Source organism: Triturus cristatus, chromosome 9 (assembly GCF_964204655.1).
Source record: "Triturus cristatus chromosome 9, aTriCri1.1, whole genome shotgun sequence".
Classification (NCBI taxonomy): domain Eukaryota; kingdom Metazoa; phylum Chordata; class Amphibia; order Caudata; family Salamandridae; genus Triturus; species Triturus cristatus.
In genome coordinates this window covers 270856839-270875088 of record NC_140592.1, presented here as the reverse complement: position 1 = coordinate 270875088, position 18250 = coordinate 270856839, and the positions used below count along the sequence as shown (strand labels likewise).

Here is an 18250-nt window from a genome sequence, read left to right as displayed (position 1 = left end):
CTCCAGACATAAGCTCATCTTTCATGATGGTTGCCCTTTATCTGCAGAGAGTAACACATACAGCTCCCATCCTTTTTTCTTTTTAACAAAATGTAAAGAGCATTAAGCAGGTACAAAACTCTGTGAGAGGATGAATTATTGAATAAGACCTCAATTTACAATACTGTGCTTTAACCCAGGGTTAACCAGATTTTTAAGATAGCTACATTTATCTAAATGTAGATATGCAAAAAAAATCGGGCAAACTTTGGAGAACCCTGCTCTAACCATTAGCATTCCAAAATCATGCCTGTTCTGAATTACGTGGTCCAAGTTAGGAATTCTTTTTATGTTAGGGTCTTTGATTAATACATTTTTCAGCATATAACTATTGTAAATAAAAATAGTTTATACGTTTCTCTGCATATTTTAATAAATACACTGGAAACCTATGTAGTCTCCAATGTACAATTACCCAATAAACAGCCTTGTTATTGCACCAGGCAAGTTAAACCACGAACTGCGAAGAATAAGTCATTTACAGATTATAGCACTTGATGAAAATTCACCTTTTCCTGCCCACAAAAAGATGGCTGAGCGGTGCTTTAGCCAACTGTCATATTCCTCCCATCCGCCTGCATGGATAAGGGGTTGAGAAAAGGGTCTCTGTTCACAGTATCAGTAGCATCCAATCAAAGAAACTGAATCAGTTTTATTGTTTAAACAAATAAAACAATGCATGTTGTGTTACATTTAAAGAAAGACATTCTGAAAAACCATCCCTGTGAAGACTAAATTGGCACATGATTCCTGATCAACTAGATTTTCTTCAAGATAGTTAAAAATACATGCTGCCACAATTTCTCCAACACAGAAGTTAGCAGCAAACATCTATAAGGAGCACTAAGACTACATTTGTGGGATTTGGGGGAGAGAGGACGAGCCAAGCAAGGGCCAGCTAATGTATATGACCACCCCCATCCCGATCTTTATGTAGTAGATGCGCTCCAGGAAATAAAATATACAAATTAGTTTTGAGACAATACTCTGATTTTCAAAACTACGAAAAGTCCCAGCTAAATGTGGAGGGTGAATGAAAGAGCCGACAAGGCTCTGCGTGCACATGATGGAAAGAAAGAAAGGCTAGCACTTGTGTTTGGTCACATTTTTGGTGACATAAAATCCAATGTCAATTCCACAATTTGTTTTCTTTATCCACGTCAAACGAAGCTGCACGCCACCAACCCAGGTACAAAAGTCCTTTTTCGTGGGCCACATGTTCAAAACAAACAAAACCAGGAAAAGCCCCCGCCAGCATCAAGTTACGACGAAAAAAAGGTACGTTCATGTATTATTTCTTTCCACATTGGTCAGCGTTTTAACACCCAGTCTTTCCAAATCTTCGAAGTTACTTATGTGAGAGTTTCACCTTTGGTAACCTGCACAAGAAACAACAGTTACTATCAATGCCGGAAAACTCATGCTTCACACAAACAAGTAAATCAACAGTAAAAGTTTCTAAACTAACCATGAGATTAACATTACAAACATGAATTGATGATTCCAATAGTTCCGTCTTTTTTTGTTTGGAAAAGTCAGTGAAGATATTTGTTAACTCCTCTTTTGATGAAAGGCATAGCGAAAAATAATGGAGATCCACGTGTGTGGAGGGAAGGAATGAGGAGTATATTGGATTTCAAAGCACATCGGTCAAACGTCACCACTTCACAGGGGGTTGGGTGGTTGCATATTACACACCTGAGAAATCTTTTAGACACTTATTGCTGACTTGCATTTTAAAGCACATTGGATTTATTTAGCATATTACAATGGTAAGTCAAGAATTGTCGCTTTCAAAATATTCAGATTTCGAAATTTTGAAAACCTAGCAACAGTGAGAGAGAACGATGAAAAAAGAAACCTGAGAGATAGTAAAAGAAAACAATTGTTGAAAGAGTATTTGACAAGTGAGGCAATCTCACTGGGGCCTTCTCACAAGCTGCATTTTGGAATATATTTAGTAGTACTACTAAACTTATCGTAAAATGCTACTCACAAACCTATGAATGTAAATCTCCACCTCACCTATTTTTGCTACGGGGAGATCCTCATGCGTCTAAGTTTACTACTTAGAAGTACACTTGGGAGGTACCGGGAGAACGGCTGGAAAAAGGGGCATACTTACTCCTAAATAGAAGGGTTTTAGGAAAGAACATGCACCCACCCACTAAAGAGTAAGTCCACTGCTATTCACAAACTGCACTTCTAATAATACCTCAGCCAAAAAGGGACTCAAGATATTAGTAAATTCCTCCAGCACAGAGCTGGAGTAAATCCAGCAGCACCCTTGGCCAACCACTGGTACTGCAATACCCTCCCAAAATATTAATGGAGGTAGGGCCCTAAAATAAAAACCCATAGGAAATATCAAATTAAATTACTTAAATAATTACAAATGTAGTGGAATGTTAATACAATCTGAAGATAAAACATTTATTATTTAACCATAAAATATTTGAACCAACTTATTAAATGCATACATTAATGTAACATTCATTTTTATTAAAATATAATCACATTTTTATATAGCTCTTTACTGAAATTGTACATACATACATGTCAAAATAATGTATCATCATCATGCAGCATTTTGCTTTATGAACTAAACAGCGGTTTGTGACAGTAAAAGAAATATACAATAACATTCCTGAGTTAGTCAGGCAACAATTGGTACAGTGCCATTTTAACCTTGAGTTATGATCTTTGAATTTTAAATATCGAAATCTTGACTTTTGGGAATACTTCTTTAATGTATCTTGTATGCGCTTGCTGCATCTGCATGGCGGGGAAACATGAAGCAAGGGCAAACGGGTAGTGTCAGGCATGCATCAAAATGATGTTAAACTCATATCGGTGATCTACTGTACCCTTCAGTCTGACCCTGGATAAAGGACCAGCAGTGCTTAATTTGAGCCAATGAACAGCCCCAGCACTTCCTTATGAACACCAGAACTTATGAAAGTCCGCCACAAGGTGGTGTTGCCTGCCTTAATTAGACATGAGCAGAACAGTTGTTTTATACAAAATAATAATGACTGATAGCTGCCGCCCTTGTTATAGCTTTGGGTGTCCTAGAAAGGATTGAACTGTCACACTTGTAGGAGAGTGATGGTTAGTACGTGTTGGTACAGTCAATGGCAGGAGCAATGGGTGTAAACTACAGTGGTCTCCTGAGAAAGACCCTAGCACTCAATTTGTAAAAGTAAAATAAAAAACAAGCATTTACAATGCAATAGGTCTCGCATTTACGAGAATTTGAGCTATTGCCATTGTAAATGGCATTGCCTTTTATTTATGTGTTGATTTTAAAAACATAAATATAAGGCATTGTTATTTACAAGGCCAATAGCTTAAACGCTCGCAAATGCGAGACCTAGTGCATTGCAAAAGCTTGTTTTCCTTTTTGACTGGGCGGCTCCTCCGGTAACTAATGCCGCTGAACCCATTAGCAGTTATATTTCTGAATGTGGTAATGTAGCAACAAGCGCGCATGTTAGCCTCCTCCTCGCAGGCTGTCACTGATGGTGCCGAATGACAATGAACACCTGCGCAGGCAGCCCCGTTCCCGCCAGAATCAGACAAGCAAAGGCCGCAGTCTGGCTGGAAGCAGTTTGTTTGAAAAATAATGAATCGTTATACGTGAGGTTCAGGGACCCCCGTCTTTACCCGGCTATCCCTGCCAAATTTGCATATGAATAGCCTGACAGGCTGGCCCTGTACGCACGTAGGCTCTTCCCGCCCCTCAAAAAGTTACCTCACAAAAGAGCCTGGTTGCGACCGGACGTAGAGAACGAGGCAGGGCGAGCAGAGAGCACTCTTTACACTTCCCTTTCTTGCTCTGTTAAAACCTGAAAAACCGTTGCTGGGATGGGCGCACAACGTGAGGTATTTATTGCTCAAGAATCACGAGGAGATAGCGCAAGCTGACACCATGTTTTCATCTTGATAGTGAAATCACAAGCACGCACTTGTTCCATTGCGGCCATCAAAAACAAAGCGGGAGTGAATTACACACTCTCCTCCACCAGATTTCTCGCCAAATACTAAAGGCATGTACGAAAACCTACATTTAGTCTAGTGTGCTTCAATTATACAGCCAAGTTTCTGGAGAAAGACCAGCTTAAATTGACCCAAAAGAATGAAGTTTGGTGGCATCATAAAGAGTGAAATAAAATAACTAAAGCACAGCTTCTGTCCCGAGACAGAGTGATCCTGGACAAATTGTGTTCTTTCCTCTTATCACAGCTCTTTTACACGATGGAAGTTAGTTACTGATGCTGTTAATTAAAAGACGGCCGTGGGACTCGGCAAGGCAATGCAACAAAAAACAAGCATGCAAACACTCACTCCAATGAGCGCAATCAAAGATTGCAGACTATTTTTTTTCACTATTTGATGCTTTTAGTAAGCAGCGCAGCATGCCGCGCTGCTTCTTAAAAGCATCAAATATTGAAAAGTACAGTTTGCCGAGCCCCAAAAAAAGTCCCCAGAGTGTCACGCCGCCAGTGAAGCATCCAGTCCCCACGTGCACATCTTCTGTCCGTCCGCGTGCACATTTGGAATCCGTATCGATTCCGAAAAGCCCTCGCATGGCGAGACCAGCGCATGCGCGCTGCTACCGCCAGGTGAGACCTAAAAAGTAAGCACTGAGTGGGTCAGCAAAATAGTATCCTGCCTGCCACTCAGCTCTGACTGTAATCTAACCACATCATCCTCCATCTGCGCCCACCATCTGATTTAGATTCTTTAAGTGTGCACAAGCAGAGAAGAAGCAGACTTCCAACTCATTGCAATTGTGTCTCTGGCGCAAAAGCCAAATCAAATAATCTGTTACCCGCTTTATCTGTTATGGGGCAAGGCATTAGTCCAAGGGGCAAGTTGTCATTATGTTAATGCTGCCAGCCTATAACGTGCATAACAAAGTCACATACTTCTTTAGTAAGGCTGGAGCACTGTACAAGGCCACGTCATGTGAAAGAAGTCTACCTTGTCTTCGGCACATCAAGTGCATTTGTGGGAGGCAGAAACAAATAACAAATACCCAGTGTAGCTGGGGCAGGTGTGTGTAATGAACAATAAATGCAATAATGTCAAGCGAACATTTCTGGAAATGCAATTATGGACCAGTCCCTGTTTGAAAGTTAAGTCTAAAAAGCTTGACTTCTTGGGCCCCAAGAGCTGTTAGAGGCGGCAACTGTCCCAGCCGAAGCATCCAATATACCTTTGTGATCTTCTGGCACCTAGAGCTCCATTTCAACAAATAGTGTAGCAACTTTTCTGTGCCAGGTTCAGCATCTTATTCTCCCCAGGTACTGTCAACGCCCTGCAGAGTGCTGCTAAAACCAAGAATTGTCCCGCTGGGAGCACATAGGACACTCACAGTTCGCTGTAACCCAGTTCTTGGACAACTGTCCTACATTCACAATAGTGGCCTATGTCCAGCGTGATTATTGGCAGTCAGCCATACTTTCTTCAAATGAGGCAAGCACCACAGTGGAAGATCCAGCAGATACAAGTGTGTGCGATGTGGCTGAAGAAGGTATTGAAGCCAACATTAACAAGCCACTCAAAAAAGGAGAGGTGTGCCTGCAGGGCAGGAATTACTGCCCAGATAACACTTAAGTATTTGCACTTTAGTTTCACGGCAGCAGAGCTTATGTGGTTTGGTAGGTGCAACTGGGCCAACCCAAGTCATAATCCAATGTAGCAGGTAGTATGCCTCTTAGGTGTACCGAGGCTTCCAGCATTCACGGGAAAGAACAGTTTGTCTAGAGCCACTCAACATCTGCTCAGTGCCCATAATCAGCTCAGTGAGCTAATTATTTAGTTTGTGGACTACCGTCAATGTAGTGTCAAAGGAACATTGGCAAATAAGTACATAAGGCATGGAGGAAAACATTTTTTATAATGCTATATGTCCTGGAGGAGAAAGCAGGAGTCTTTTCCATAAAACCATGAGACCTGAGGGATGCCATCATCCTGCCAAGCTTCCCAGCTTAGATATCTGCTGAATGCCTATAGATGTGAATACCTTCATACTTAAAAGCCTACAAGGTGATAGGGATCGCAAAGGAGTCAATTTCAGCCAGAAAACCTGCGCAGGTATCCCTCAATGGAAAACACAAGATTCAGCCCAAATGATGAGCAGGCCTGGGATTATTCGGAAGGATTCTAGAATGGTTAGGTTTGGATCCAGGCCTGACGTATCGTTCAGGTATATTAAACAATTTTCAACATATGACAAGATCAAGTGGATATGATCGGACACCCTCCTTCCGCGGTGGACACCCAATTGACCAATCCTGTTCACCAGAGACTACATCACAAGTGCGAGAAGCAGGACAATAACATTCACCCATCCTTGCTTGGCGCCTCTATAAATCCACCATAGATCAAAGAACTCTTCGCCAGCCCTGACCAGCGCAGCCAGGTCTAGATATAGGTCCTTGATTCAGGACAGTATTAAATTCAAATTACTTTTAATTAACCCTATACATCACCTTCAATATTTATTATTGCATAGCAAAAAAAATGTTTTGCTTTAGGTGGGAATGTTTTTTCAAAATTAAACTTTAGAAGGATAATTTTTATTTATTTAAATTGAAGATTTATTTCAAAATTAAGTTAATGGTGTTGAAGCATTATTTTGTTTTTTAAACTATTTAATAGAAATATCTAGTTTACATTAATATTTAACATACACATATTGTTTTACTTTAGCATAGGAAAACTCCACAGTCAGGTTGGATATCTCCCTTTGGTAAAATAGATTTTATTTAAAGTTACATTAATGTAAATTAATTTGATATATTTTAAAGGTAGGATAACATTTACAAAAAAAAGGTATAAAACTATTAACTTAATTTTGAATTAAAGGTTTAATTTCTATATGAAATTAAACAATTCGTTGAGTGCTGGGGTCATTGGAAAAACCAGGTCTTGAGGTCCTTCCTGAACTGGGGCAGTGTGTAAGATTGCGAGAAGTGGAGGGTAGGGTATTCCAGGTTTTGGCTGCGGGGTAGGAAAAGGATTTTCCTCCCGTTCTAGTCTTGCTGATTGATACATGATATGGTGGCCAGAGAGCGCTGGGCTGCTCGGAGGGGTCTTTTGGGTGCATGGAAGGAGAGGCAGCTGCTCAGGTAAGTGGGCCCGGTGTTGTGAAGGGCCTTGTATGCGTGGGTGAGGAGTTTGAAGGTTATTCTTCTTTTAACTGGAAGCCAGTGGAGATCGCTGAGGAGTTGGATGATGTGGCTGAGAGGGGGGAGGGGAGGGGGATGTGGAGGATCAGTCTAGCTGCAGCATTCTGGACAGTCTGAAGTTTGCAAAGGAGTTTCTTGTTGATTCCGGTATTGAGAGCATTGCTGTAGTCCAGTCTGCTGCTGATGAGCACGTGCATGACAGTTTTTCTGCTGATGATGAGTGCGTGCATGACAGTTTTCTAGTTTCGGTTGGGATCCATCTAAAAGTCTTTCGAAGCATGCGGAGGGTGTTGAAGCAGGTCTAGGAGACTCCATTGATCTGGTAGTTTATTGTCAGCGATGAGTCTAGAGTGATTGCAAAAGACAAACCTTTTACCTATCAAGTATGGCAGTGGGATCGTATTGGTATCTTAAGAGGGGGAGATGTTTGGAGGGACAAGCAACCTTAAATCATTTCAAGTGCTCTCAGAAGAGTACAAAATTAACCATTTGCAATAGTTTTTTTTTTAAACTCTTTTTATTAACATTGCTCAAGAGACCATACAATACAATAAGCATTTTCAATAGTACAAAGTGAGGTGGACACAGTACATCAGTAACAATATATTCACAGGGCGACATAAGGCTGAGAAAATCCCAAGTAAGATTCAGTGTCCCATGTTCATCCCTCTGTACTTCCGCCAGGGCGCCCATATTCTTTTCCATTTCCGAACACACACCCTACTTTTGTAAACCGTTTCTTTAGCGGGCTGCCACCAGTCGAGGTCCCGTCTCCACTTTTCCAGCGTCGGAAGCAAAGGCTCTCCCTATCCCCTAGTAATGTTTCGCATCACGATCCCTGCAGCAAGAGCAAACCATATTCGCTCATATCTGGACCAGTCAGTCACCTTTTATCATTAGGAGCAACCACTTTGCATCTAGTGGAATTGTCACACCCACCACCCTGGACATAATATCCGTGACTTTTTGCCAGTATCAAGCAATCTCTGGGCATTCCCATAAAATATGCAGGAAGGTTCCTTGGCCCTGGCATCCCCTAACACGCACCGCTGAAGGGGTCCTACCCCATCTTGTATAGATGAGTATGAGGGTAGTAGGTACGGTGCAATATCTGGAGTTGTACCAACCTAAATCTGGGGCGAACTGCAATTTCTATAAATTGCCTCCTGCCACTCAAAATCTATAGGTCCAAAATCTTTGGCCCATGTTTCTCGGAGGACCATCAGGGGGTCCGGCACATTATTTATCAACTTACGATAAATCGTGGAGGTCGGATTCTCAATAATTGGGTCCAGTAACAACCTATCCTCTAATGGGGAGTACTCTGGAACGGAGGTGCCACTATGAATGTGGGTGCGCAGTGCATGTATAAGACTCAAGTGTTGATATCTCTGGGTTTGGTGTAGATTATATTCCTGCAGGAGTTCCTCAAAAGTGATGGGAGAGTCTCCTTTCCACACGTCTCCTAGGTAGTCAATGCCTATCAATTTCCACCCTTTAAAGCCATTAGGGCCGCTACTTCCTGCAAGGGATCACCCATCCACAACGGGGTTCTACCAGTCAGTTCCCCCACCCAGCCTAGTAATTTATTGGCCTCTCTCCAACACTGTATCACCACTTTAGTATGCCCCGGCCACTCCGATTGGGTCTTTCGGGAGTATAGGTGAGGCTCACAGTTTCTTCTTGGCATGACGGCTCTCTCTACTCTACAAGCTGGTTCCTCCATGACCGCATATACCCAATCGTTAATGACCTGGAGCTGCGAGGCCCAGTAATATAGCCGAATGTCAGGAATTGCCAGGCCACCATCGTACACTCCCTTCTGTAGCTGGTGCAGCACAATTCTGGGTGAACCACCTTGCCACAACATCGTTCTAACTTCCTGCGCTACCCGTTTAAAAACTGTCGGAGGGACCAGATACGAGGTGTTTTGAAGGACGTAAAGGAGGCGCGGTAATGTCATCATTTTAAATGGAGCCGCCCTACCCATAAGTGAAAGCGGGAGGGTGCGCCAGTGGCTGCCATCAGCACCAAGACGACTTATTTAGGGCCCAACATTCCTGTCCAGGAACTCCTTCTGGTACCGCGTAACATGGATACCCAAGTTCTTGAAGCCCTCCGATACCACCAGGCCAATTTTTTGGATTTCTACAACTGAGAAAAGTATGATAGATATATCTATCTATCTATCTATCTATCTATCTATCTATCTATCTATCTATCTATCTCCTACTGGCAGTCGCCAGTAGGTAGTTATAGTTAGGACCTATTTCCCATAGGAAATCCGCAACATTCTATATGGAATAACGTTGGCGTCGATTAAGGAATCTTCGCGAAATTTTCCAAACTTTTGGCCAGCTCCGGTCCGCTCCTATCCTGAAAATGTCACGGTGATTCGTCAAGCGGGGGCCGAGAAAAAAGGGGGGTCCCAAAACACGTTTTCCCCATGCATTTTCCCATAGGACCTGTTGACGCAGCTACAGCCCGAAGTGCTGAACGGAATTGCACCGAATTTGGCAAAGAGGTAGTCCTCAGTTCAGACTCGTGCCTTTTGCTTAAATGGTGTAAATCCGTTCAGTAGTTCCTGAGAAAATCACATATATATCTGGGCGGAGCCTAACCACACATCTCATCGTGAGATCTGATTGGCTGTCAGCACTTCATCCAAGAAGTGTTGGCAGCCATCTTGGGACCAATATACATGATAGCACCTCATTAAAAAGCATTGCAGTTAATAGAAGGTTTTAAGACTTTAGTTACATTATAAATCATTTGTTGATGGTACCATACTCATTTTAGGAATTGTGGTGTGTTCTAAGGTGATTTTACCATGTGAAAAAGCCTTCTGCTGTGATATCATGAATCATGTTTGAGAGAAAACTATTTTCTCATGCTTTTCCCACAGAGGTTGGAAGGTGATCTAGAAGCTAAACTGAGAGCATATTTTCTGTAAATTCACATTATCTTTCTCAGTCATGTGAGAATGAAGTCTGACATTCTCAGTAAAACATGTACATCCAACAAGGGCAGAGACTGTCAGTTCATTCCATTGTGTTCTACTGCAGCTTCCCAGAGTGTTCTAAAGAACAACTAGAGCGCTAACATTCCTACTTATGACAAACGTATGGCAAACCTGAAGCCATCTTGGTTGGAATAAAGTGGTAACTCTTAAAACATTTAATTTACAAAGGAACAAAATGAGGGGGTTCATTTTGCCATAGAAATTATGATTAGTGCTGCAGAAAGAAAAATTAGGGCACATTTTGACTTCTCAAATCCTCTTCTATTTCCTAAAAAAACTGACATGCAGACTGAAACATGCACTTTGAATACCAGCAGCAGACTTCCCTGGTGAGTAGTAGCTTTACTACAGTGATCTAATGAGCAACCAGAGTGCTAACATTCAGAATTTATGGCAAATGTGTGACACATCTGAATGCCTTCTTGGTGGAACCAAAGTAAAAATCTGAAAGTATTTCCTACTGAGGAGACTGCAGTAAATGAGGAAATTAGGAAACTTGATAACAAATAAATCTGCCAAGATGGCCACCAGAGACAAAAGAGCCCAAATATCACCCAGATGTAGCCCACATGTAGCCCAATGACAGAAGTGTGCAAAACACTTATTTTTTGTGTATTTGCAGTTTTATATAGTGCAGACTTGTCAGGTATTGGAGTGCTTTACATGAGCATTGGTTACATCACACAAGATCAAATTCATTTTGGTTGTAGACATGGGGAGATTAAGTGATTTGACCAGAATCACAGCATGTTGAGCTGAAGCAGAAACTCCAACCTGGTTCCCCAGTTGCAAAGTCTGCAGGTCTGGAAGTAACACCACGTCCTCTCCCCTAGGTGCAACATTTAAGTGGTCAACTGGATAAAAAAACATAAAGATTACAAATAATTTAAAAGTTCTTTGTCGCTATTTGAAAACTCAGAAAATATGTCCTCATTTTAGTTTTTTAGAGCACTAACCATAATTTTGATGCAAATAAGACCCTCTCATATATGTAATTTCTAAAGGAAATACTCTAGGTATTACAGTTTTGATTACATCAAGATGACGTCAGGCGTTCCACACTTTTGTAATAAATATAGAATGTTACCAATCTAGTTGTTCATTGGGATACTGTTGAGAGGCAGAGGCCAGGGGCACGGACTCTGAAAATTGAAGGCAGGTAGGAGAGTGCAGAGGCAACAATTTGACCACACTGGGCAGGCAGGAAGGGCAGTGGCAGCACAACAGACTATGGAGGGCAGTAGAAAGGGGGGCGGGGGCAACAAACCAACAATACAGGACTGGCAAGAGAGGCTGTGGCAATATAATAGACCATTGTGGGCAGAAGGAAGAGGCAGTAGTAGTACAACCATACATGCCAACAGACCCGTTTCAGCCAGGAAACGTGCAATGTTTTTAAGCTCAAATGGGCTTTATTTGATCTGTCTCCTATCTACAATCTCCTCTTTTTCAATGCAACTCAAAGGGGAAAATCAATACCCCAGTTTTTTTTCAAAATCTCCCTCTTACCAAGTTCAAAATGTTCGCAAGTATGGTACATTGGATCATGGTAGGCAGGAGGAATTGGGGTAGGGACATGGACTCGGATAACAGAGGACAGGAGGGACATGGAGAGATGCACCAAACTGACCCTACAGGGCAGGCATCAGGGTTTGCAGCAGCACAATACATCACACAGCGCATGCGGGACGGGAGTGCAGCACAACAATCCATAGAAAGCAATAGGGAGGGGACAGGACCATGCACATGGACAACAGAGGGGAAAGAGGCAATGGTAGCTAGCTGACCATAATGGACAGACAGGAGAGAAAGCTGCAGCATAACAGACCATAAAGGGCAGGAGGGACGGATCAGGGGCATTACAATGGAACAGACAAGCCAGGAGGGAGGGAATAGGGGTCTGCACATGGTAACAGAGGGCTGGGGGCAATGGGGCAGGGCAGGAGCAGCAAGATGACCATGGAGGTCAGGCAGGATGGGCACTAGAAACCAAACACACCATGGAGAGCAACAATGAGACTATGATGGCATACACAGACTATGGAGGAAAGGTGGCAGGGGGTCAGGGGCAGCTAGCTGACCACACAGGGAAGGTGGGAGGGGCCATGGCAGCACAGAAGACCATGCATCGCAAGCAGGAGGGTTAGTGGCAGCACAATGGCTATGATGGGCAAGAAGGAGGGTGCAGGGGCATGCACAAAGGACCATGGATGATAGAAGGGAGAGTCAGGACCTGTGCACAGACAAGAGAGTTCAGGGGAAGGGGCCTCACAACAGGCCGCACGGGGCAGGCAGGAGGAGCAGTTGCAGCACAACAGACCAGGGAAGGCAGAAGGGTGTGGCAGTAAAATGGACCATGGAGGACAGGAGGAAGGGGATAGGGGCATGGCATGTGGACAGGCAGGGTGGAGGTGGCAGGGACAGGTTACAGTCATCTGACAATGCTAGGCAGGTGGGAGGGGAGTGGCAGCTCAACAGAACACTCAGAGTAGATAGGAGTGGCAGGTCCATGGAACATGGTGGACAAAAAGGATGGAGCAGGGGCATGCACAAAGACATCGGAGGGCAGTGGGAAGGAGAATAGGGGCAGCAAGCTAAGCACAGAGGCTAAGCAGGAGGTCAATGATGGGCCATAGAATTGGGTAATGGAGGGCAGGAGGAGTGGACTGGTACATCATGCTAAATGGAGGGCAGTGGCAGCACATCAGACCATGCATGGCAGGAGGGAGGAGGCTAGTCCATGGATTCAGACAACAGAGGATAGGGAGGAGGTGGAAGGGGCAGCAAGCTAACTGTTCAGAGAAGGTGGGTATTAGGAACTTTATTGTTTTTAAAATGTGTGTCTGTGCGAACTACTTAAAATATGAACAAGTATGCAGCATAATCTCACTTTTATTCAGGAAGAAGAGGACGTTTGTGACTGTGACTCCGGGCTCACTTGGCAGAAACACCCCGACCCTCCACCCCCCATCGCAAAATGTAATGCCCATGAAAAGGGTAGGTGGACGCAGTGTTATATAGAACATAGTCCTGAGAGCACGATTGAAAATGAAAACTAGATAGTATATGGTATAAACTATGCACCAAAAAGTGTGATATAAGATGAACCGGGGCGTGAAATATAATATGCAATACATTGTGCGCAATGACAGATTCATTGGAGAGCGCGAGATAGCACAGGCACTAGCGTGTGCTATGCGATATGCGCCTTGGAGTGTAATATGCACAGGGCAGTGTTGTGTAACCTAACTAGTCTCTAAAGTTGTAATATAAAATATGTGCTGGGGAGTGTAACGTGCATATGCACTGTGACAAAGATATGGATCCCAGATTGTAATATGTATGGCATAGCGCTGTGCGTTATAACATGGGCATCGAGGAAGGCACGTTAGATGGGACAATATAACCCATGCGAAGGCAAGTGTGGCATGACATATTCACGGGGTGGTGTTACAGTGCACATGGGCTAGAGAGTGTCATAGCATACGCACTAGGTGGTGGAATACAACACAGAGGTGTGAGGCACTCGGCGGGCACTGGTGGGTGTAACACACTGGTGGGTGTAACACAGCATTGGGCTCACCCAGGAGCACGCTGTGACTCTCAAGTGAGGTTCGTCCCCTTTCCAGAGAGTAAAATAAAAAGTATTACACATCCGGCGCTTGTTTTATTAACCGTGAGGGGGGTTTCTTGCATAGTTTGGTCGAATTTTTGTCGAATCCCCTTTGAATGGCTTGGTGTGCGTGTATATTAAATGTGCCCATCAATAGCTACCCATGTTTGTATAAATAAACGACAAGGGTGTCTACTTGGAGAGTACCCACCGGCGGGGGCGCCGGGATTAGGCATGGTAGGGCGTCAGACATGTCAGAGCTTCACTAGCGGTGTAAATACATTCCATGTGGATTCATTCTATGCATAGTCGCCTTTTAATGAATATCACGCAAATCGTCATGGTGATAGGTACATACGGTTTGTCCAGCATGTCCTAGGTGTTTCTATAAATATATATATTTTTTAAATAATAAAAAAAAAAGGCCGGCCCCGGGGGATGGGGTGCCCTGGTCCATAAGTGGCCTGAGGAGGGGTGGGCAACGCAGCCCCCCTCCTAAAGAATAAAAAAAAAAAAAAAAGGCCATGACCCGGGGGTTGGGGTCCCCGGGGCCGATTAAGGCCTTGGGAGGGCCAAATGTATTTTTTTCAACAAAAAAAATTAGGGTGCAGGCCCTGGGTGATGGGGTCCCCAGGGCCAGTAAATTAGAAAAATAAGGGGGGCCACACAGCCCTCCTTCTTAAAAAAATAAAATAAATAAAAGACCGGCATCGCGCTGGAGGCCACGCCCCCTCCTTGAGGCACTCTGCAAACGCACCCCCTGGCCAGTTGTAAGTTGGGGAATTAATTCCCCTTCAATACTGAGGGTCCCTGAGGGCCAACTAGAACAACAGGTATCTCCAGTATGCGCCAGGGAGCTGCGTTGCAGACAGGTGTTCTGAGGCCACGCCCCTTTTTACACCTCTATGCAACGCAGCTCTGTGGCGCTTACTGGAGGTACCTAGTGGGCTAGTTTGACCCTAGGGACCCTTAGGATTCAAGGGGACTTAATCTCTCAACATAGAACGGCCACAGGGCGCATTTACAAAGTGGTGAAGGGAGGGGACGGGGCCTACGGTGACGTGTGCAAACACGCCCTATGGCGCGTTTTAAGTTGGGGAAATAATTCCCCTTCAATCCTGAGGGCCCCTGGGGGCTAACTAGCCCACCAGGTGCTTCCAGTAAGCGCCACTGAGCTGCGTTGCAGAGAGGTGGTCCAGGCCGTGCCACTTTTTACACCTCTCTGCAACGCAGCTCTGTGGCACTTACTGGAGGTACCTAGTGGGCTAGTTGGACCCTAGGGACCCTCAGGATTCAAATTAACTTAATCTTCCAACTAAAAACGGCCACAGGGCGTGTTTACACAGTGGTGAAGGGAGGGGACGGGCCTGAGTTAACGTGTGCAAACAAGCCCTGTGGCGCGTTTTAAGTTGGGGAAATAATTCCCCTTCAATCCTGAGGGACCCTGGGGGCCAACTAGCCCACCAGGTGCTTCCAGTAAGCGCCACTGCGCTGTGTTGCAGAGAGGTGGTCTAGGCCGTGCCCCTTTTTACATCTCTCTGCAACGCAGCTCTGTGGCACTTACTGGAGGTACCTAGTGGTCTAGTTGGACCCTAGGGACTTTCAGGATTTAAGGGGACTTAATCTCCCAACTTAAAACGGCCACAGGGCGTGTTTACACAGTGGGGAAGTGAGGGGACGGGGCCTGAGGTGACGTGTGCAAACACACCCTGTGGCGCATTTTAAGAGGTAGTTTTAATCCCCTGCCCTATTATATACTAGGGGCTTACAGAGGAGGTCATGCTGATCATAGGGGGACCCCAACTCATAGTGTTCCCTAGGATATGTAGGTGTTTTCACTGTATTATGAGTGTCTTTTAACATAGCACTGGCTCTAGGACTGTCATGTCATGAGTGATGTAATATGTGACGTCATCAGCAGTGCATTGCGGGCGCGCGAGTTATAGTTAGCTGAACTAACTATAACGGGGGAATTTCAATGGTTTTGTACGAGTGAAAAGTCCAGCTAACTATAACGTCCTGAAACCTAGGTTTTTTTCAGTGAATTTCTAAGGTTTTTTAAATGCTAATTCCTAACTATAACGTGCCTGAAACCTATGGTTTTTTCAGTGAAAATATATATATTATATATATATATATATATATATATTAAAATCTATCCTAGAGTACAACACTATAGAGGCAAAAGGTAAGTTAAAAATCCTGGAGAGAACATGGAATATCCTGTACATACTTTTCACCAACATTAGGTGCCCCAATCGGCTATATACCTGCAACCATTCATAGGAAAAAGATAGTAGGCTGCTGAGAGATGAGGAAGGGGTTGCGGACAGACTGGTTCCCTGAAAACTTGCCATATCTGTACACCAGCGCCTAAATTCAGATTATACTCCTTCAAAATGTCTATTAACCTCCCAACGGACGTTGGACAGTTGTGGGAGAAACATGGGGATTGGTTCCATCTTATCTGGACATGCCCGGTGATCCTTCCTTTTAGATAGAGAGTCAGTACAACGTTATCCATGCCTCTGGGGCAACCTGTTCACATTTCTCCAAAAATGTGTCTGCTAGGGGTGATGTGGCTGGTGCATATGAGAGGCTTTGTGCTCCATATGCTTCTTAGTTGGGTTTGGTTGCCTCACTGCTCAGAGAGACCTAGTGAGGAACTGGAAATTAGATACATCCCACAAATGCAGAGTGACTTCTGTGTGATTAGTGAAAAGGGAAGTCTACCCGACAAGAGGCTGCCTGAAGAAAATAAGATTTGGAGTCGTTGGTGGAAATATTTCAAACCGAGTACACACAAACAGATGCAAACAAAAATAGATTTGCCTGCTTTCACGTTATGACCCTTCACCTCTTAAACGAGTTTACTGCTGTGAATATTTCTGCACATGAAACAGTGACAGATGTCGTGCTGGATTTGAAAAAATAATAAAGAATGCAAAAAATTAAAAAACGCTGCGATCTGTGTGCCAAAGTATGATGCACGTTCTGCTCTAATGTTTAGTCCGGAGTACGTGTTTTCTACAGAAGCCAGTGTATGGAGATTTCACAAAAATAAATATATAATGGCTTAACGTGTCAATGGCTGAATCTGAGTGAACTATTCCGAAGCTGGAAAGACTGGGTGTTCCGATCTCCTAGGAAACTATACAACTACTTAAATATGCTATTTCGGCTTGAGATTGCATTAGACTTCTGAATTGCAGAATGTTTTTCATTGGCAGTACCGAAGTAAACGTCCTGTGGAGTGAATGAAACAGTATAGACTGGTTTTAAGTGACTAAAGAGAATGATGCAGCCATCCTATGGCTCAATAACACATTATTTATTTACTTCGGTGTTTATAAAAGCGCTGCTTGTAACCTTTTACGCCCCCCAGAGCGTAAGATATTATTCTGCTTATACAAACAGCACATAACATTTTGAAAACAACTGAAGAAGATCCTGTTCAAAATGAGTCACTTTTTGTAGGCGTTAGGCAAAGTGATCATATAATTCCCCCCCGTCAGCAAGCAGTAGAGAGATCAGAGGTTTTTTTAAATTTTACTCGGTGGTAGGAGGGAGCTAAAATGTACTGCAGTACTACTTTCCAGCTATGTCACTCTCAAACAAATCTAGGGAAAGTCCTAAATGCAACTCCATCCCTGTATCCCGGGCCAAGCCATGTAAATACACGTTTCCACCACAGACTGCTTTCCTACCATCAGGAAGGAAAACAACACCTGAAGAGTTATAATTATTACCGTAATTGTCACCGATGGGAATGAGGGAGGGTTATGTGTATGTGCGTCTTGGTTCTTTTTCTTGGAATTCAGTCTTAACATTATCATCTCTTTTTTACTGCTATCTTGCTACACAAAATCCCCCAAAATGTTATTAACAAACAAAAAAACTTTTGACCGCCCAAAAAGAATGTGTATGGATTTTAAGTCAAAGTTTCCAAATAGAGGTATTGCTATTCTTGGGTTCTGAACTGCTCGATGCACTGTACACAATAACAAAAACATACAGAAAACTACAACATTTCTCTAGAGGCATATGTCAGAATGTATGAGGGAGAAGGAGTAACCATATTTTACTCTGACCCTGATCTACCAGTTGTTTTGAAGTATGTAGAAATGAACCCCTTTTTCACAGCTGTAGTTTTGTTAGAGCTTTCTTCCCCCTTAAACTCGGTCTCCCACCCCTTTCTATTACACCACTTTCCAGGATTGGGGTGTGAAGAGGTGTCTTAGCTCGGCTGCCTTTTTCTTAAACAGACAATATCAGGGTAGATCAACATCATCGGAATCAAACGAGGAAAGAGATAGATGCAATTCCCAGAATCAAGCCTTTCACCACAAAGAATCATATATATGAAAGTCTGCTCCT

General features: G+C 43.6%; 1 protein-coding gene across 1 annotated transcript in view; it reads right to left on the bottom strand.

Annotated features, from left to right (window-relative positions):
- Positions 1-671: 671 nt before the first annotated feature.
- Positions 672-18250, bottom strand: part of BRK1 (BRICK1 subunit of SCAR/WAVE actin nucleating complex) — a 102115-nt gene continuing 84536 nt past the window's right edge. The window contains exon 3 of the mRNA XM_085624899.1: positions 672-1418. Coding sequence (XP_085481025.1) covers positions 1392-1418 — 27 coding nt within the window. The 3' untranslated portion in view covers positions 672-1391. The remainder of the gene's footprint in view (positions 1419-18250) is intronic.